A 21,601-nucleotide genomic window follows, 5' to 3' on the forward strand; every position below is an offset into this window, starting at 1 on the left:
GCTGTGAGGTGAGCTCTGTTACATGGCACAAAAGAACACCTTCCCTTTGGAGCACACAGGTCCCCCCACTGCCAGGAAATGAGTGAAAATATGCTCGCCACAGGATTACCTCATACACTCTGAATCTTTGGTTACTGACACTTTGTCCCCTTCCTATAACAAATAATTGTTTGATACCCTTTGCTTGACTCTTCTCACTTATTAACTTAACTTAACTTATTATTAAGATCATGTGTTTTCTGATAATTAGAGCCCAACCACAATCAAACTTCATTTACAGAAAATACTGGATGAGTGGTGAGTCACTTTACAAAACATTTATTTCACATAACTTAACGTGTGTTTAGGACAGTCCCTACAGTTGCAGGCTGTTTGGGTTAAAGAATTTTCACTCAACCCCGTGGTATCTACGACTATCTGGAGATAGTTTCAGTTTTACAGTGTGTGCCAAGGTACAGATATTCATCTATGAAACTCAATACAATGGATGTGATTGGAATTTAGTGCTAAAATGGCATCTGAAACAGTCAACAGAAGTATGTCCTACAAGACACAGCATCCCAGTTTTGCCTTTATTAAAGAGCTGAGCGCTGACGGATTACAGGAAATGATTTACCATTGCACTCCTATAACACTGTCTGATTTTGAAGTATAAAAATGAATACATTCTTAATCCACCATTTGGTACCTAAAATACCCACTATGCAAAATGACCTCCTGTTCTGTTAAAGATTTCGGTGTGTTATGCTTGTAACAGCCACAGCAAACTCCGGGGTTGTGAAGTGAAGCCAATGCAAAAGTACAAACAATTGCAGTTCCTCGAACGGCCACTTGAAGTTGGCTACAGAAAAAATCTCAATCTCCATAAACCCCCATATTAAAATGTCTTAATGATTTCAACAATACAACTTCACAGCAGAAATACATATGTTTGCAGCCTGGTACAAAAAAAAAGAAGTTTTGGACTCTGTTGCTCATTTCCCCGTTCATGACAACTGTACTGCATCAGATTTTTTTTAAAATTATATTAAGGCTTAAAGTTGTTAATGTTGCTGTCTATAATATGGTAGCAGCTAATACTGCTTGTTTCAAGCACACCAGCAGACTACACATCATTTAAATTTGGTTTGGTTTAATTCACATACCAGATGCAGCTGTAAAATGAAGCCAACTCAGAAGTGTCAACAACTGCAGTTGTTTACCTAAGGCTGACTACCAAACAGGTCTCCATAATCATAATCATAATATTACAATTTCCAACTACAGCCTAGAAATTCATGCTTACTGTACTCGGATTTATATATATATATATATATCACCTATTCAATTAAGGCTTACAGTTATGCATAATTGAGAGGATCTCAGGCTCTACATCTTCAGAGACTTATAGGTGTCCATGTTTTACACAGTCTATGTGTGAGGTCCTTTATCGTATTGGGCCTCCGTGGTGAAAAGCCTGGAAAATAAAATTGAAGCTATCTACATGGTTAGATAACGTTTCTTCTGCTTATGAGTGAACTGACCCATTAAAGGTCCAGTTGTGTAACATTAAGGAGGCTCGAATGGCATAAATGAAAATATAATGAGCATCTTTTTCACTGATGTATAATCACTTGAAAATGAGAATCATTGTGTATTCATTACCCCAGAATGAGTCTTTCAGCTTCAGACTGTACTATACTATTTTTGTCTGCCTCTTGTGAGTTTCCCAAATTTATGGAAATACAAAATTACATCGACAGAGTACACCTTTAACACAAAAAGTTGGTTAAGTTGCTGAATTGAAGCTGCATTAAACTAGGTGTTGTCATCCAGTGAATAAAGAGTGGTTAGTTTGTTAAGAAGACTAAATACTCTGTTTTCATCAGGTCTCAACTTAGTCATCTCTACGAATCAGCCTTAAAAAGCTGTGAAGGTTACTTCATTCTGCCTCTGTGCTGTCGACAAAAGCACAGAGTCATGCCTGCTCGCCACCAAATATGTCGTCGAGATCAGGGACAGCCTTGATGCAAAAAATGTGAGATAGCAACTGTCACTGTCACTGTGAACACGATGATATGCTCTATCAGCAGCAGACCAACAGAGTCTGAAATCAGCGTGGGAGTTTTTTTTTTTTTTTTTTTTTAATCTCTCACATTGTGATACTGAATAAGAGCCAGATGTCGGTCAGAATATCTGTATCTGTGTGGATTCAGGAGAGGCAGTGAACACCAAAAAAAAATCTTACAATGTGCACACAGTATTCAAAAGACTACACAGATAACAAGATAACTGTCTGGTAGTTTGGCAGAGATGAACTGCCAAAGGAAACCACTGACTGTTCTGTGAGGTCAGAGACATTTCAGAGAAATTATTCAGATATGGAACAAATATGGATGCAACTCTTTTCATGTGATATCTTATGCCAAAACAATAAAATATTGTGTTTTCTAAGAATATTTTGAAAGGGGGGTGAGAAGTGCTTCATCAGATGGTCGCATAGATGTGCAAACACATGGGAACTATAAACTTAAATCATACTGTCCTTATTTTTTAAGGGAAAGGGTGTTTGGTGTGTTGTGTATTCAGTGTGGACCCCACAGCAATGCAGGAGGATCCAGCTAATGGGGATCTGAAGACACTTTTTTTTTAGGAGGAGACATGGAGCCTGAGCAACAAGAGGTCAGCTGGAGCCCCCTTTATAGCCCCATGGGACCGCTGCTGGCTTCCTATGCTGCAGCATGACGAGCTCTGCCCACATACTAAAGTTAATCTTTATATAACTCTAGTAGTCGTGGGAAAAATGAAGTTGTGCTTGACTTGATGGCTATTTTTTTTTTCTGTTGAAGCCTGCAGGATTTCTGTGTCACTGCTGTCAATGGCAGCGTCAGACTACAGACTGGGAACTTACTTAGGATGGGATGGGGGGGGGTTAGTCATGTGTTTGCAGGACTAATGTTTAGCCCAAGAGAATATGTTCCCTGAAGGTTCCTGGGAGGGGAAGATAGTTGAATTCATGCACATTAAAAGCATTCCAGTGAAGTTAAAGCAAGAGTTAAAACTGGCCGCGGACCTGCAGGCCTCTTTTCTCCTCTGAGGCCGAATTTCCGAGCTTGTTTACATGCAAGGATGCTGACCCTCAAACTGCTTCCAGCACTGTGGCTCATGATGAATACAAATGATATGTATGAGTTGAGAACCTGCCTCTCAGAAGATGTTTAATAGAGAGAGCTCGGTGGTACAGGTTAGTCATTTCAGAAGAATCCTAAAAGCCCTGCACCAACCCTGCGTCTGACACAGCCATGAACTTGGGACAGCACAGTCGAATGTGGCAGGGGGGGGGGACGTCGCCATGGCAACAACTGCACAGGGGCAGGTTGCGACCCTGACCGAGCCAGGGGGGCAGCTCTTCAACGGCCCGAAGAGAAAAAAAAATGACTGACAGGCACAACCAATAAAGCATGAAGTGGAATGTGAGGGTATGCAGCGACCATTGTTCAACAAACATCTCAGGAACGCACGCAGAACCTTTTTCATTTTTTCATGCTGCTATTTGATTCTGACTGGGAACTTACTTAGGATAATCTGCTCTCAGATTAACTAAGCCTCAGCCTAATCACTTATTTCCTCATGTTGACTTGCTGCTTGTATATATATCCACCTATTGCACCTGCCATAAATATTCTGGAGCAGTCATAGCTCAGCAGGTAGCTGTAAGTGTGTATTCATGACTCAGCTGACAATTATAGAAGAGTTTCAACCAGAAACTGTGACCGTAATAATCAAAAACATGTGTAAATTTGTATATTAGTAACCAAAGAGCATCCTACAAATGATTTGCAACATCCTAAAAATGACAGTGAGGAGGGTTTTCTATCCTCAGTCAAACTCACTTTCTTCTGTATCTTGTTTCAGAGCCAGAGATAAAAAGGACAAGTTAGATTTGAAGTAAAGTATTGTTGCCTGGCAACAGCATTGAAAACCCAGCAGTGTCTGGGGGTCTAGGATTTTTTTTTTCTCAAAACTTTCTGTTTGTCCTTATACACACTCTCTAATTGTACACAGCAGTGAATATGAGGTGAAGGAAACAGAAAAATATATTTTATCTTTATGTTTTGTGCTTTGTGGTTGATAGCATCATCGTATTATGTGAGACTGTGGCTCTCATACCATTATTATATGTGATTTTATGTTTGAAGGAGAAGTTCTCAGGCACATTTTGGCACATGGCACTGAAACATTAAGTAAATGAAGTTTAATGATGTTTAGATATGGTGCCAGTGAGGGCTGGCCTGCGGTCCAGATGCTGTTTAGTCCAGCTGTTTTTTTTTTCTCTCTCTCTCTAAATGGATGCTGTGGAGTCTGGGGATTTGTGGGGAGGAACAGTGCAGATGCACTGACCTCTGACCCTTTGTTCCACTGAATAAATGGTAGATTACTGGGTGGCTGATTTGCTTACAGTAAATAAATCTGGCTCGCTGATGCCATCTAGTGATGTGCTCCTTGCACAAACCTAGTAGGTTAAAAGATTATTACAACAGGCATATGCAGAACAACTGCTGTGTTTGAGTCTGTTTCTTTTACATTTGACAAAGTCGGTGTAAAGATATTTATTCCAGAAACTTGTGACAGTGGAGAGACAATGAGAACATATTTTACTCTGTCTTCCACAACACTCTAATACAAAAAGCTTTTCCTCTTCACAGTCATGAATGAACAAACATAGAAAAGACAGCACTGTAGACAGTCACGAAATTCATAATGAGAGTACAAACATAAAGAGTGCTTCAGCTTGACTGCATGGGAGTGACCAGCTGCCTTTGCAAGTCTCCTGTCCATGCAGCTCATGAGCTGATTAGATTAATAATGATGTGGTAGTAAAGTGGAAGTTGTTTTGGAGTGACTCGACTCAGGCGAAGTTTTTCTTGAGGAAGTTGATGAGTCCATTGGTGGAGGAGTCGTGGGAGTGGACCTCAGAGGTATCCTTGAGCTCAGGCTCGATCTTCTTTGCGAGCTGTTTGCCCAGTTCAACTCTAATAATGCAGAGGGAGAAGACAGTAAACATTATGTCGCACAGTCACACAGTCATTATCCCCTTTTATTTTATTCAATACATATATAACATCACAATATATTCTATACCTGTTTGTTGCAACTCTTCACTAAAGCTAGACTAAGTGAAACATTCAAACCCAATACTTTATATTTTATGGCTGCACCATGCCATCAGATGGAAAAATTCTAGATCATTATACTCACATTTCTCCCAGATTCAGCCTGAAATATTTAGCATTTTTTGGATATAACCGGAAACTCTGCTATAATTTGAAATAGAGTTCTGCAGATTTTATTAAATCTTGGCTGAACAGCATGAGTATGTAACGATGACAGGCATGCTCAATACAACCAGGAGTTTAAAACTGTCTTACCCCCACTGGTCAAAACTGTTGATCTCCCACATTACACCCTGGATGAAGATCTTGTGCTCATACATCGCTGTAAAACAAGACAGAATAATTATTGACACAACATAAAAAATGATGATAGAGATTAAGTCTTTCATTAAATTGGATTTCAGAGAGGAAAGGAGGACATAATGTGTTGGGCTGTTTAGCTACAAACAGACCAACTGTTACTATGCAACAGTGTGCAGCATCCTCACTGAACCTTGTCTGTAATTTGTGCCATTTTGTCTATTTTGGGGATCATGTACATACATACTGTTCCGACTATCTAAAGATGTATAAGGTTCATCTCACAGTCTAGTTTATAGTCATATCAGTTATTACTTTGGAGTGTAGGGCAATGCAACTCAGAGAGATATGGACAGATTGTAGCAAAAAGGCCAATAAGCAGTCTGGAAAAAGTGTTTTTAATGCAACATGAACAAATAGTCAACGTGTAAGATATAGAGATTAAAGTCATTATGTGATAACAAGGATATAAATATTGTATCAGTGTGTGTGTAAGTCATAAGAAACACTGTTCACGCTCACCTATAAGTGATCCAAGTGTGAACGGGGTCAGTTTCTTGAAGATGATTGAGTTGGTTGGCCTGTTTCCTTGGAATACCTGAGTTAAACAATAAGAAAGATTTAAAGACCGCTTTGTGCATGCTGTCATCACAATAAGGTTTAGATAGCTGTGTGTACTCATGGTCACTGGGGGGCACTACCTCCTATGCTCTGGTCCCAGTGCTTACTATAGTCTGCTGTTAGCAGGTCCTCGTGTCAAGCTTGATTTATTGTATAAAAGCAACATAAGGTGACTGCCTCTCCACAAATTGAGGTTTAGGTTTTTTTTGTTATTGTGTTATGAGAGCTGCAGTCATTTTTCTTATTCTTTTTTTCCACTTACTTTGTGTGGCAGGATTTTCTCCAGAGCCTCTCCACTCAGGCCAGTGGCCTCCAGCTCCTTTCTGGCCTCCTCTGTAGTCTTACCCTTCATCAGAGCTTCTGTCTGAGCCAGGAAGTTAGCCAGCAGGATCTACAGCCACATCAAACACACACACCTTCAGATACAGAGCAGCACAGTGTATGTTATCCCGTCAGTCTGGTGAGCCACTTATGTCTGTGTTGTACTCCAATATGTAGATGTGCAAAAACACATTTTCTATAGCGATAAAGTCTGAATTTCCTTATTATTGAGTTTTTCATGTATCTGTCTAAGGATACTAAATTACACCTGTCAGCAAAAGGTTGTCAGGGTTAGAGCTCTGTGGAAGCCTGATCACCAATTGTGGAGCTCATAGAGGTTCAGTGTCTTACCTCAGCTGCCTCTTGTGGTAGAAGAATGTGTGACCTTTAAGGATGATCTCTCAAAATATGTAATCCTCATATTTTGCAGGCAATTAATACGCACTAACTCTACTCCACTGTAGTTGTAGCTTAGATAACTGTTTCAAAAGAAGATGTTTTGTAGTCTTTGAGATAAATAACTGTAATAAAACTGTAAAATAAAATCTAGGGTTCCACCAGTAGTTGAAACAGGGCAACAAAATTCATCAAGTAGGTATACATTAGAGAAGGTTGGGAACTTAGTAATGCACTGCACAGGCACACACAGGCATACCTTGTGGTGCAGGTTGTCTCTAATGGGATGCTGTGTCTGAGCTGGGATCAGGAAGTCAGAAGGCACCATGCGTGTTCCTGAGTTGGACACAGTCTACATTAATGACAAGTAACCAAAGGACTCCTGCTAGCACTGCTACCACTAAAAAAGAAACAGAAAAATCTGACTCTGACGGACTGAATCATGTATATGTTGCAGTGATTGAATGATGTTACCTTGATGGATGAGCTGGTAGAAGGCATGCTGTCCATTGGTTCCTGGCTCTCCCCACACTATTGGCCCAGTGTGGTAGTTTACACGTGCTCCATGATTGGTGATGTACTTTCCATTGGACTCCATGTCACCCTAGATAACAAACACTTATCAAAACTGTCACATGCATTAAAATCTCTCTGATGTGTGTAGACTATTACCACAGACATATTGTTACGCTTTGCTCTGTCAGTTTGTGTTAATGTCATCATGCAAGATCAGAGTAATTTTATCCACAATCATTCTCTCTTTAGTCATGCTGAATGATGTTGCCCGAGGAACCTCAACTAGTTAATTAAAAGTCATCTTTTAAATCAATCTCCTTCTCTTGGATGTTCTTGCAGAAACCTTTGAGGCTGACCTGTTGGAAGTAGGCAGTGAAGCGGTGCATGTACTGGTCATAGGGCAGCATGGCGTGGGTCTCAGCGTGGAAGAAGTTGATGTACCAGATGCCCAGCAGAGCCAGCAAGACGGGAGCGTTCTTTTCCAGAGGAGCGGTCCGGAAGTGGTTGTCCTACAGCAGATGAAGGGATGCTAATTTACATTTTTTTACATTTACATTACTGTCTTCTCTAAAGGAAGAAGGCATATATGAATAGTTATTCTACATGAGAAAGATGGAGAATGGAAGGTGTTGGAGTTGTACCTACCATCCAATGAGCTCCTGAAAGAAGCTTTTCAAAGTTGTCGAAGCCTGATGAGGAGAGGAGATGTGACAGAGAAGTTAACTGACAAGAAACTATTGACCAAACAGTTGAAGTGATTTTTTTTAATACATCGTGTAATTTCTAAGTGTCTTTCCTTTATTTACTAGAGAAGAACGTAGTATATTTTATCTATGCTTGTGATGTGGCTTAAGGAATGACAATCTTAATCAGTTAGACTGTTTAACATTTTGATCCAGACTTAAATATCATAACTATTGGAGGGATTGCCAGTAAATTTTATATAAACATTATGGTTCCTAGAGGATGAATTCCTAATTTTTCCACTAGCACCACCACCATGAGGTTAATATTTAGGGTTTTGAGTTGAATTATTGCTTGGATTCCTAGGACATTTGGTACACACATTAATGTCCCCTGAAATGAACTGAAATAACTTGGCCCCTTGACTAATCAAGTGCCACTATCTGGTCTTAATTTCTGTGTCCAGCAATTAGCTTATGATTAAATACCGGAAAAAATATCGACAAAAAGGGATGATGTGTCTAAATATGACTGAAAGGAGTTGAATATACAAAAATGTCAGATTCAAAACAAAGTAAAATGCTTATTTTCGTTTTACATACCAATATGCAGGGCAATGGCCATTCCAATTGCAGACCATAAAGAGAAACGACCACCAACCCACTAAAAGAAAAAAAAATAAACAAGAACTGAAAATATATTTATGCTTTATACCAAAGTCTTTTGTAAAATGTGGGTTTCAAAGAAGAAGAACAAGCTTTGCATACAACAGAAGGTGCTGGTTCACTTCATCATTCAGCTTGTGATCTTTTGAAGGTCTTGTCAAATTTTGACTTTCTCTTAGAGATAGAAAAACTATATACTCTGTACTTGTAATGAGTCTATATCACAGCCGTTTTTTTTTTTCTGTGACATAAAGGGCATATTATAGTTGTTACCCTTTAAATACCAACAATGTAACTAAATGCAGCTTCCTGACCTTTGATGCAACCCAGCCTTTACAGTAACCTCTCCACGAGAGAAGGTCGCTACCAATAATAACTGAGCCTGAAGAGAGAGGCTTCTGATTACCCAGCAGCTGCTGGCCAGAGTGTCCGTCCCACCTACTTCACAGGTCAAAAGTCTAGCTTATTTATAGCTGCTGCCTATGGCCCCCATCACAGTCTGTGGATGAAGACAGGACCTGCTGCACACAGTCTGCTTTAAGCATTAAAGAGAACTCACATCCCAGAACTCAAACATGTTCTCTGTGTCGATGCCGAAGTCCTTGACTTTGGGCTGAGGGGGAGACCGAGAAAAGTAGACAGTTAGGATCAGATGTCTGGACAGAGAAAGGAGGATTAACCTGTAAATAGACTTTTGTGACTTACTGCATTTGTGGAAAGGGCTACAAAATGCTTGGCAACAGCAGCTTTCTGTAGGAACATAGAGATGATATGATTGACAGGTATCAATAAGTCAACCTGAAAAATGCTGCTGTTGTTTGAGGTGGCTGCATACTTACATCTTTGGCGTGCTCAAGGAACCATGCTTTGGCCGACTCAGCGTTGGTTATGGTCTCTTGGGTGGTGAATGTCTTCAAATGGAGAATTAGATAAATAAACCACACAATTAACCAAGTATTAATATGAATATATATATACAGATCTGCATGCAAATGATGATCTAGAAGGTTACAAAATGACACATCAGCAGGACCAGAAAAATGGAGAATGTCATTGCCTGAGTCCAAAGACATTTCCCACTAAATATAACTGTTAGAATAACTGTTGCCAATCAGTAAAAGCTGTTGCTGTTCTTGACACATCACTTGTGCCAAAGCTGGAAAGCTGCTCAGAGACATTCAGATGTGAATGTCAAGTGACATAACATTGGCTGCCTGGAAAGAGCATCTCATGGTGTACAGCACACTGAGATGAATCTGTCTGAAGGGAAGCTTTCTTTACAACTTGTCGTTCCATGAAAGGTTTTATACAAACTGAGTAAACATAAATATGAATAAGAAAACACATTTTCTTCAGATATAAAATGTTAATCTAGTGCTAGCTACCTTGGATGCGATGATGAAGAGGGTTGTTTCAGCATTCAGCTGTGCCAGGGTTTTGGCAATGTGTGTTCCATCAATATTTGACACAAACCACACACGCGGTCCACCTTTTGAGTAAGGCTTCAGGGCCTCTGTCACCATCAAGGGGCCCTGAAATTTAAATCAGTTCAAGTTCAAATTCAGATAATACAGTTATTGTATCAATATTTTCCATATATTTCACTCACAAGGTCAGATCCTCCAATGCCAACATTGACAACGTCAGTCATGGCCTTTCCTGTGTAGCCTTTCCACTCTCCGCTGCGAACTCTCTGTAGCAGATGCAACAATACTGATCACTGCCTCAAACCTTCAGGAGCACGAGTACTAAACTCATACTATGAAATATGCTCCAGATAATAACTCCAGAGATTTTGCATCTTTCTGCTGGTACATTTGACTCACATGACAGAAGCCCTTCATCTTCTCAAGAACTTTGTTGACATCTGGCATCACATCCTTGCCCTCAACCATGATGGGAGTGTTGGAGCGGTTCCTCAGAGCCACGTGGAGCACAGCACGACCCTTCATTTCCACATCACCAAGGGACAGAACACACACTTACACTCAGTACTGTGCCATTGATATTTTACTGTTGGCAGCTTATACTGTTGGTATAGAAGAGGTTAAAGATTATCCAGCTGTTGAATTTACTCATTTTAATATTCATTTATTAATAAGCCAAAACAACCAACCAGGGTAAATGTCAAGAGGTAAACACTGCCAAAAGTCAAGTTATAGCTAACATGTGGTCAACAATGAGTACCTCAGTGAAGTTGATCTTCTCTCCAGCGAACATCTTCTCTCTGGCAGCTTCGATTCCTCTTGACTTGGCCTGAAGAAGACAATATGTTTTAAGAAATTATATGGTACATTGTGGATATTAATAAAACTGATGGCCAATCCCTTTGATCATTCAGCTTGTTTACATACATACATACATACATACATACATACATACATACATATATAGAGCATATTTTGTTGCAAGATGAAGCCTGTATCATCACCCACTTGCAGCTTGCAGCAAAGGCCAACTTATCAGCTCTGATCAGATTGTATTAACAATGAGCTACAGAGCAAATCTAGATTTAGCACTTAAAAGGCCACAAATAATTAAGATGGAAATGAATTTACCAGATCAACTAACATCTTCATGACCTCATCAGTGATGAGATTCTTGGAATAATCCAGAAGAATGTCTCCATCCTCAGTTTTCAGTGTTAAACTGTCCAAACACAAAAACACAACAGCTTGTGACATTTAATAATATCATAACAAAATATAACAAACAGTATTATTCCGTGGGCAAGTGGCGCTTCGACATCTGTGTTCAATGTTATGTAAAAAAGTACACAGTTGCATAGGAGGAATGACTCATGGCATGTGATCATGTAATCGATGCTAATATTACAGCTTATTTACATGCATATAAAATACCTCATCCTGTTCAGCCGGTAAAAATAGTTTGGGATGGATGTATACCTGAGCTTGTTGAATCTCTCCTTGTCAGCCTCAAACATATGCCTCATGTTGAGGTTCAGTGCGTGGGCTGTGTACCAGTCCTGCAGCTTTTGGAAGTTGGGGTCCTGTGTGAGTCCCATGATGTCTGGAGAGGCTTGCTGTGCTCCACTGTATTCAACTAGCCTGGCTGAGTGCGAGTGAAAGGGTCAGAGGGAAAGCTTTTTGAAGGGCGTTCAGTCCAGATCCACACTTTGCCCCTCCTACAAGTGACACACCATATCATAACTGCACGGGGTTACAGTGCATGTTGGCAGGGGGAGTGTTATCAGTACAGCAACACAGTGGCGTATAGTTCAATGTCCTGCTCATATTACCGTGCAGTATTGCATTCCATACTGCTGTTTCACACATCGTAGATCCTTCTGAAATACACACATAAGCTGTCTACATTATGAATAGTCTTTGCAGAATCCATTATCACTTACATACATATCATATAACTAGATATATTAACATGCATAAATGTCACAACCCCCAGACCTTCATTAACAGGTGCATACTGTAGTTCACAATAAGTAACAAAGTATTACTTATTTAAAACACACAAACTCTTTATAGGAAATATTTTTCTCCAATTTTTATGATTCTGTTCAAATAATTTCTTTGTGATAGGTTAGGGTTTGTTTTTTGTGCCAAAATTTATGGAAATTGTGCTGAAAAATTTGTTCTTGTCTCCTAACAAATAAGATAATATGCACTCATGTTATTTATTCAGAAATTCGAGGAACAGAAGATTGCCACCCACATTTTCTCTCTCCCTTTTTTATTTTCAAATTGAAGCTATTTACTTTTTCAAATATTCATTCATTAATATGAGTGTTCTTTGTGTGTTTGTAACAACCACAAACCTATATTCCTATATTTTAGATAACTGTGCTGCATTATACATTGTGTTATAATTTTGTATTTTATTTTGTATTATCATAAAACTATGTTTTCTGTGTCTTTACTTTGACACAATAAAAACAATGTTAAACAAGTTTTGTGAACAAACAGCAGTATCATTAAAGCCTCACTCAAGTTCAGTTCTCACTTAACAAAAATGTGATTATTCATTATTTTCACCTTAAAAGTCAAAGCTATTAACACACTGTCTTTAACTCAGAATAACTCAAAATTCCAAAAATTGTATGTTTTTGTAATTTGGGTTCAAGTCTCATCCTCTCCTATATATAGAGCATCAGCATATTTATACAATAAGCTTTTTCAATGATTATTATCAACAACTATCTGTGTCTTTTAAAGTGATCTAGTCAAACAGACAAAGGGTAAGAAGAACAACAGATTTTTATCCTATACAAATAAACTCAACAAAAAGCTGGACAGCAGAAACAGAAAATACATGCATTGAAGCATGTTGTATATTTTAGTACATAGAAATCTATGTAAAGTTACATAATGAAAAAGTCAAGTACCTAATGTCATTATGTAAACTCAAAAGTTGAAACCCCTTTGTTGCTTTTAAGTGTATTCTAGTCTCTATAGACTGGAATTAGTCATCTTATGAAGAATGAAGGACAAACATGGTGCTGCTCACATCCATTAACTGATGTGTTCAACAGCAATTTGTGGACCTAAACGCCCCCAAGTGACCGTTTTTAAAAGTATGGAGTACAGGGTGTAATATTCCTTATCAAACATTAGAGGGCGAGAAAAGCTCAGTCTATAGCTTGAACAAATTATTCTTTACTTTATGTATAGTTAGAAAACAACAACAACAAATCAAGTTGACCAAAGGTGGGTATCATAGAGAGATTATGTGAATGATATAAATATAAAACATATTGCCAGTGTAGGCAGCTGATGTATGTCAGAAGGATTTACAGTTAGTGCAACAGTAGAACTAACTCGCATTTCCACACCACCAGCCACAGCATATCTATTTTCGTTTTTGTTTTTACTATTCCCTAAATATGAAAATTAGTGGACTTCTAATAATATTTAGTTACACACTTTTATTTTCAGTATATTTGTCATTGTGTCCGGGTGAATATTACTCACATCACTACATATTGTCTAAATATGTTTGTGTGGTGTGGTGGTTATGGCCATCTTAATTTAGAAAATATGATTTTAATTTCAAAATAAACGAGGAACGGCAGCATTAAACAAAACACTGCAACAATGATAAAGATAGATAGATAGATAGATAGATAGATAGATAGATAGATAGATAGATAGATAGATAGATAGATTTTTAGAAACAAGAAATAGAACTAGAAATAAAGGTACAAACTATATACAATTAAATCAGACTGTAGAAAATATGTTTTGACACACTTATGGTTCAAGTTCCACTTGAATAAGCATGCTGACTTACTATTTCAATCCTATTAATCCCCTTTATGATACATGATCACAGATAGATAGATAGATAGATAGATAGATAGATAGATAGATAGATTTTTAGAAACACGAAATAGAAGTAGAAATAAAGGTAAAAAATATATACAATTAAATTAGACTGTAGAAAAATTAATGATCATCACATCATTGTACAATGTATCTTTGTATATTTGGAAACTAAATAAAAAATAAACACGTTATTTAATTAAAATCGTGTTTAAAGCCGCCTGTGATTTCATAAACACGAGGTTTTATTGTGAAAGTCTGACCGGAGGTGTGTGGCTGTATGGACGCGGCCTTGACGCGGCTCGCACACAGACAGGGGATTCGCTGTCAAGAGGGTGGATGCCTAGAGCTGGTGAGCGATGTGGTGATTAACTTAAAGGTTTACTAACATTTATCCTGTGTTTTACTCAAGCTGTTTGCTTGCCCCCGGGTTACGGTGGAGCTGGCTCCCTTTGGCCCGTGTCGCAGCACCGCCGGGCCGCTAACGTTGGCTCGCGCTCCGCTCACAACCGTGTCGCAGAGAGCTAGCTGCTAACGTTAGCTCGGTTAGCTATGATGCTAGCCTGCTTAGAACCGTATGCACCCATTATCGGACGCACCTCGCTCCGACATGCTTATTTCCGTTTTTAACCTTCATGACTGAAATCTTAAACCGCACAGACAGTCGGGTGAAGGTTTTAGAGAGGGTTTCAAATGCCTGTGAGGTTTCTGTACGGACACACACTCATATTTTGGTACACAAACGCAAGTTAATGTCTGCTGATGAAGCGCATCCGTCTGAGGTCGGCGGCGGAGGAGGAGCGATTGGCGGTATCGGCTATTTGTGTTTTCATTGCCGCTGACTTGTACCTGTGTGTGTGCGCGGTGCTTCATATTTGATCTTGACAAGCAGATAGCCGTGGCGATGCAGGTAAGACAGAAGAAACAGGGCTTGTGAGCTATAAAGCGTCAGCAGCGGGCTGGTTTGACTGCATGTCCGATAACGGACCTGGGCGTTCTTGGTTTGCAAGTTACGCGCTGCAGTCGGTAATCGCCCGCCGCACACACACACACACACACGCACACACACAAAAAACAGGAATGTAGGTTAACATAACATTAGACAAACGGACGACAAAGGCGTGATTTACAGCCTGTGTGGCGGCCGGACTTATTCCCGCGGTTGGATATAGACTGACAATATAGACACGCTTCGTGGAAAGTGCACTAGCTCGCCGAGCTAACAGGCGAGTGTCTGGTTCTTCTTGAGTGTCAGAGTCGGGAATGCAGCGGACCCGGAGCGGGGGGTGGTCACCGGGTATCCACCGCCTTGTGTACGCCTTCGTGTCACTCGCTTTCCCTTTACGTTTCGCTGTGAGTGGATGCACCGGGAGCCTTTCCGGCGACTCTGCATTTAAGGGCGTTAAAAAGGCCGTATTAATAGCTGCGACATAGTGTTCCCATGACTCGGGCCATGTCATCCCGGAGAGTTTCGATGAAACCGGCTAACTGCGCTTGCGGGGATTCAGTTACACCTTCCTGCTAAATAGTGATCGGGGTTTTAAAATAATCCCCCTTTTTTTAAGCGAGTACAAAACTAACCAAGTAGTGCCTCATTGTAAGTTGCATTATTATGTAACTAACTAGTGTTTGCACTATTGCATTAATAGCCTGAGTGTATGCAATGGTGCTGCTACAAAGAGCTTGTTATACAGCCGTGCATTTCACAGAAAAATGTGTCCACAAATGGCGATTGAATCCTCGGATCATGCACCAGAATATCCAGGGAATTATAGACTGGTTTGTAAACTGTGAGCCAAAGTAAAAGCAGTAACTTAAACAACCCCCAGTGACTTTATAGACTTGGCTTTATATAGTCTGTACAGTGCAGAGGAGATATCTGGAATTGCATTAATAAATAACGGCGCCCCACTTTTCTCAAGGGGTGAAGGCATCTTTACAGACTTTAGCAGCGACCACGTAGAAAGTGTTTCATGTTTTGGTTGTTGAAGTTTAGATATTAAAGTGACTGTTTGATCATGTAGGACAAGGAGACTGATTGACGGTGTGTTTGTGTGTTTTTATATTTTGCAGGAGAAAACACTCACAGAACAGGCCATTCAAATGTTGGCAGTGGTTTTTGGATGTTAATACTGTATTTTATTCTAATGTGGTGGATAAGATGGGTTTGTTTTTGCTGCCCTTTTAAAGCAAGATGTTAAGAAAAAGTATGGCTTTGAATCATCTTGTTGTTTTCAGTTCTAGGATTACATGGATGTCGATGACCCGATACAGTTTTGTCTGAGTCTGTGTTAAGCTCATTGCCTTTCTTTTTGTTGAGTTGTGCGTGCTTTCACTGAAACAAATCTGGACCTATGTGTTGACATCTGCCACAGCTGCGTCACTGTGAAAATACGTGCTTTGCTCTGCAAAATTCCTGTCTCTGTTTAAACCCATTCTTTTCAAGAGCTTATTCAACGCTGTGCCTGAACGGTCATCGCAGTTAGTGGACTGATAGTAAAGCTCCAGCTGTTTTTTCTTCTCGCTCTCTCTCTCTCTCTCTCTCTTTTTGTTGTTGTTGTTGATGTTAGTATTCATCAACGTGTGTTATGACCAGGAGTGACACTTAGTCCTACACTGAATCCGGATGCATGTGTGAGGAAGTCGGCATACAGTCACAAGATTACTGTTTGCACTCGCCTCGGGTGGAGTACATGCCTGTCTTGTGCTTTACTGGCACTGTCCCTGTTCCACGGACCTGAAGAATATTTCCTTCAACAAAGGAGCTTTCTAGTGTTTCTCTCACCGCTCAGTTTTAGATTATACATACGAGTGATACAGAGGAGACTCAGCTGGGGGAAGGGATGAGTTAACCCAGGCCTCTGTATTATTAGAAGCTGGAAAACGTTTGACGTATTGATTTTTACTTTACTCCCACAGATTGGATTTGACACATTAGCTGAGTTTTTTTTTTGCATTTTATCTCCTGAAGTTTGAAATTCTGCTGATTTCCCTTAAGATGATTTGAAGGAACAACAGGTGTCACAAGAAGGCAGCTAAGCATTACCATCGGTTTGTAGCTTCCACTTGGCAACACCTTACAGAAATATATAAATTACTTGTGGCTCGGCTGTACTTACATTACCGTACGTCTGAGATATCTTAACATTTTCATGCTGTGGTACATTTCTGTGACACGCAGACTTCCACGACAGCTTGTTAGTAACTGAATCAAGCCGAATCAATAAAGTGGTCTGTTAATCGTAAACAAATGTGACTCATGTATATCAAAATATTATAAATAAAGACACTTTAATGTTATTTTGATGCTGCCTTCTTGCCTTCTCGTTTTCCATGGCAGTGATACTTCTAAATATTTCTAAACTTTCAGGCTATTATAACATTTTGGGACTTAGAGTCTATGAAGCTGTGTGTCAGTGATGGTGATAACCCCACAAAAGGTATTGGCTATTGTTAAAAATAGTGATTTAAAAATGTGGTTGTATTCAATAAAAGCAACACTATGTGAGTATATTTTTGTTGTACAAAACAAATGACATCATTACAGTCACGACAGTGGTAGTGTCTTCTGGAAAATCTGTAAATAATAATAGTATTCGGTGATCGTTGTCCACCTCTGGCCTGACGGCGTGTTAGATAATATCCACCTACAACACATTTTGCCAGCTCGTGCATCAGAGAGATGCAGGCTCGTGTGACAGGATTTTCATTTGGATGCACAAAACTAACATTTGCACTGTTGTGTGGCAGGGAGCGGGGGTCTGCTTCTTCTGTAACGGGACATTTCAGCTCTACTACTGCTGTTTCATCTACTACTTAAACCAAATAGGCTATTTTCAGAGTTGAATAAGATGCCAGTCCCCATCCAGAGGGGAAGCAGCTAGCGGGTTTACAGATAAAGAGGAGAGAGGCTTGCAAGCATGGGAAATCTCACCCTTGTCTCCTGGGAAACCAGTGTAGCTTTAGTTTGTGGTCAGCTATTTGCCCCTCAGTCAAATGTTCCCAGTGAGATGCATGAATGCTTGTGCGCTAGAGATGATCAAATACAAGAAGAATCGAGGCGACCACAAAACTCTGATGTCATGTGATACTTATCTTTCTCAACCCCTGCAGGAAATATTTTGCTTGTGCTTTTTCCGCAAGGAGGTCAGAAGTCAGGGTCAGTTACACAGCTAAACAGTGAATACAAGAGCTCACAGAGATTTGATATTTGCTAAAGGGCACTTCAGCCCTTCAGCCCACTTTAAAAGTGTTTTTTTTTACACTATGCCACTTAATTTAGACTTCTTTCTCTTATGTGCAGAAGGTTGTTTGTTTATGTGACTTATTATAACTTTTAATTGCACTTTCCTGTTCGCCTCAATTTTCCTGCCTTCCTACTTTGTTTGTAAATCAATTTCTAACTTCTATGGCACCTCTGTATCCTGTCCCATTGTGCCTAAAGTGCGAGAATAAATTCTTACTCTCGTCGTGGCTAAAAATACAGCGTCCTGGTGGCTGGCATGCAGCACAACCTGCAACCTCGGTACATAGTCTGCTCAATATAGGCTGAGGGAAGCATTTTCATCCCCACAGGTTGCCACCAGGCTTTCATGAATGGAAGTGACGTCAGAGCCTTTCATCACAGCTCTCACTTGTTGTTGAAACCCACCGGTTGGGCACACTGAACACACAACATTGTACAATGCTCTTCTGGAGGAGCATATCTGAGCTAATTCTGTTTGCTTACAGTGAAATGCTGAAAGGCTAGTATGCTTTGTGCGAAGGCTGTGATGAAATCCAGTCAGATGCCGTGTTTATTGTCATTCACGTGTCCATTATGGTCTTGATTCCTCCAGTGAGACTTAAATTAATTAGTAAATTGATTTTTTTCTTTGTTAAAACAAATTATTTGATTAAGGCAAAGTCACATGTTGAAAATTGTGTTTGCATATGACACAGAGACATGTGGGGCCCTCAACTATGTCTTTTGTTAGAGTGGCCTGTCTGCTATTTTTATTGGAGGCATAAGCTTTGTACGTTGTCCGTTATGACCGTATAGGTTGGCCTAATATTATCCAGCCCGTTCACCAACTGTATCAGCCTCTTGACTGATATGAATATCGTGTTTTGTCCCAACTTACACAACAGCGGTTTGTTTCAGCAGCAGGAAAAAGTTTCACTGCTGCTTCACAGAAAGTGAAGACTCTGCCAAAACATACATTAAAGCAGAATTGGCAACTTCACGGCTATATGAACAGCTTTTTAAAAATGATAACTGAGCATCAAAGTAAATGTATTTTTAGTTCCAAACCCTCCAGAACAAAAATGGGACCAAAGCAGGATTAGTTTTGGGAACAAAACCAAACATTACCCTCAAACCACCAAAACCTGCAGCTGCCTACAAAAAAACAATTCCAGGAGAAACACGATATCGATGGCAGAAAATCTATTCTTGCAGTTAATGTTAAATCATAGCCAAGGTTTTTTTTTTATTTTCCTGTTCAACTCACAAAGTCATGCAGCTGCATGTGTGAGTGTCTTTTCTTTTTCTTTTTTCTTTTTTTTCTGTGCGCTGGTATGAGGAGACCAGGGCCTGCCACAATACTCTCCTTGTGTTCTGTGGGCAAGAGGAGCCTGGCTCAGCTCCTGTCACACAGTTGCTCCCGGCACTTGTCCTGTCATTTGGCCTGACCTCCTCGACCTGTCTGCTGATTCTCCGGCTTTACTAAAGCTTATCTGCGCTGTGGAATGTCTTCAGTGAAGCTTCTCCAACCAAATAAACGGTCCGAATCTTGTTTTCCAAAACCCAATTAGTTTTATGTGTTGTTTTTTTATGATTACTTGATATCGAGGAGATGTTTCGCAACGTATGGTTGGCTTTTCTGACCTGCTTTTTGTGCTCATTTGAACCCACATTAAGAGGGTTCTGGGGAAATGCATTCCTTTGCTTCATTGGCAACAGATGTAGGGGAGAACATTTTTTTTCTCCTTCTTTGAGCTGAACCTTTTGGAGCGTCTAAAAACAGTGCAGTGTGGGCCGTAGGGCAGCTGTTTTGCCCATGGAGGCTGAAATAGACTTCATGAGAGAGCTAATGTCGGGCCTGTGGCTGGAGCGTCAGAGGGCTTGTGTTTGCCTCACAGTGGCAGATGGATAAGGAGCTGTCAGCATGGGTAACAGCTGCCCCATCCGCAGCTATTAAGCTACCTAGCTGTGATGTGACAGTCGCACAAATATGGCAGCACATCCAAAAGTAACATCTTTTGGTGTAATGAGTGAGCTTACAGAAGTGGGCTTGTGACCAGTGGGTTGACTGGTTCTATCAGTCAAAATCAGTGTGGGGAAAGTGAATAAAATAAAAGGCCAATGCAAATCAACAGCCGGTGTGAAGGTGCCTTTGAGCAATGGCACTTGTATGCTTGAGTAGAGGTGCTCAATAGCCCGTAGGAGAAGGGTGCTGATGTACTATATCCCAGGTTTAAGTATGTTTCTCATAATGAAAACAAAAGTAAGTTGTTGCGTGCACATTCTGTGTGTTATTTTGGTGAGTTACTGGATTTATTTAGGTCAAAACAACAAAAAGTTGCATGACGTTGTTGCTGCCAGTTGTTTGCCCAGAGGTCTGTACAGTACAGGTAAACCAGACTTGCTACTGTGATTTACGACATAGCTCTACCCGATGGCATATTTGGTTTGACGTTTTTGTTACTGGCGACAGGGTGCTTGCTTCAGGAAACCTTAACCCCCTTCCTGTTGAAGCTGAGCAGCTGACATGAACGGTGAGTGGGGAAGTGGAGCTAACATTAGCCCCGAAGCAGCCGCTGCTGGAGGAAGGACATTAAAGTGGGCTGGCACAACTCCAGCGTGCATCCGGAGGGACTCTCCTATCACATGTATTTGTTTGGGTGCAATCTCTAATACACTGTAACCCTGCGACAGGAGGCTGGCAGCCAATGGAGCTACCCCGAGAAGCCAGCAGGCCTCATTAATATTGATGCCATGTCTGTTTCTCTTGGGATAACCTCTGCTTATGGAGTTTTATAGCCAGGAAGGAAATGAGGACCACTAACACACTCTCTAATAATGTTCTATAGATAAATTATATCGGCCTGGAACAAACATAGAACAAAGCAAGTAGCCCACAATTTTCTCCCTCCCAAAAAATCTGGCTTTGTTGTTCAGACTCAATGCACTGTGACTCACTGCACTTAATCAGTTCCTACTTTTGTTATTCACATGGAGCCATGGACTACATCAAACCAAGACTCTCTGGGGTCGTGTTTAGCTCAGTTGGTAGAGCAGCCGCCCCATGTGCGAAGGCTCGGTCCTTGCTGCGGAAGCCCAGCGTTCGAATCTGACCTGTGGCTCTTTCCCGCATGTCATTCCCCATCTCTCTCTCGTCCCACATTTCCTGTCACTCTTCAGCTGTCTCTATCAAAATAAAGCTTGAAAAGGCCAAAAAAAAAAATCTTTAAAAAAAAAACAAGACTCTCAGAAAAGTCAGAACTAGTTGAATCTAGATGCCCTGTCTCAGTGCCACACTACACCGTATGCAGATTTTCGTGGTTTTACGTGTTTTTACATTTTTACACACGTCTTGGCCTGTTTTTACTATCAGAGGATGAGAATTAATTGGAGTAAACAGATGTCAAACTATGACATTGGAAT

General features: G+C 40.3%; 2 protein-coding genes across 4 annotated transcripts in view; one reads left to right on the plus strand and one right to left on the minus strand.

Annotated features, from left to right (window-relative positions):
• Positions 1-4,573: 4,573 nt before the first annotated feature.
• gpib (glucose-6-phosphate isomerase b) lies at positions 4,574-11,744 on the minus strand. The gene is made up of 18 exons (XM_010733121.2): positions 11,563-11,744; positions 11,215-11,305; positions 10,844-10,912; positions 10,483-10,602; positions 10,266-10,349; positions 10,042-10,188; positions 9,496-9,567; positions 9,362-9,406; positions 9,216-9,269; positions 8,594-8,654; positions 7,953-7,996; positions 7,664-7,816; positions 7,266-7,395; positions 7,051-7,127; positions 6,337-6,465; positions 5,976-6,051; positions 5,409-5,475; positions 4,574-5,012 (listed from the first exon to the last, which is right to left on the minus strand). The coding sequence occupies exons 1-18, from the start codon at positions 11,679-11,681 to the stop codon at positions 4,889-4,891; spliced, it is 1,662 nt and encodes a 553-aa protein (XP_010731423.1). The 5' UTR covers positions 11,682-11,744; the 3' UTR covers positions 4,574-4,888.
• A 2,465-nt stretch (positions 11,745-14,209) lies between these two features.
• garre1 (granule associated Rac and RHOG effector 1) overlaps positions 14,210-21,601 on the plus strand; it is a 32,049-nt gene continuing 24,657 nt past the window's right edge. For 2 of the 3 annotated variants that reach the window (XM_010733120.3, XM_019274308.2), the window contains exon 1: positions 14,210-14,305. The gene's annotated coding sequence lies outside the window, so the exon portion shown is untranslated. Of the gene's footprint in view, positions 14,306-14,735; positions 14,864-21,601 lie in introns of those variants that run through there. The other variant, XM_019274307.2, reaches the window with a different exon arrangement.

This window comes from Larimichthys crocea, chromosome VIII, assembly GCF_000972845.2.
Source record: "Larimichthys crocea isolate SSNF chromosome VIII, L_crocea_2.0, whole genome shotgun sequence".
NCBI classification, from domain to species: Eukaryota; Metazoa; Chordata; class Actinopteri; family Sciaenidae; genus Larimichthys; species Larimichthys crocea.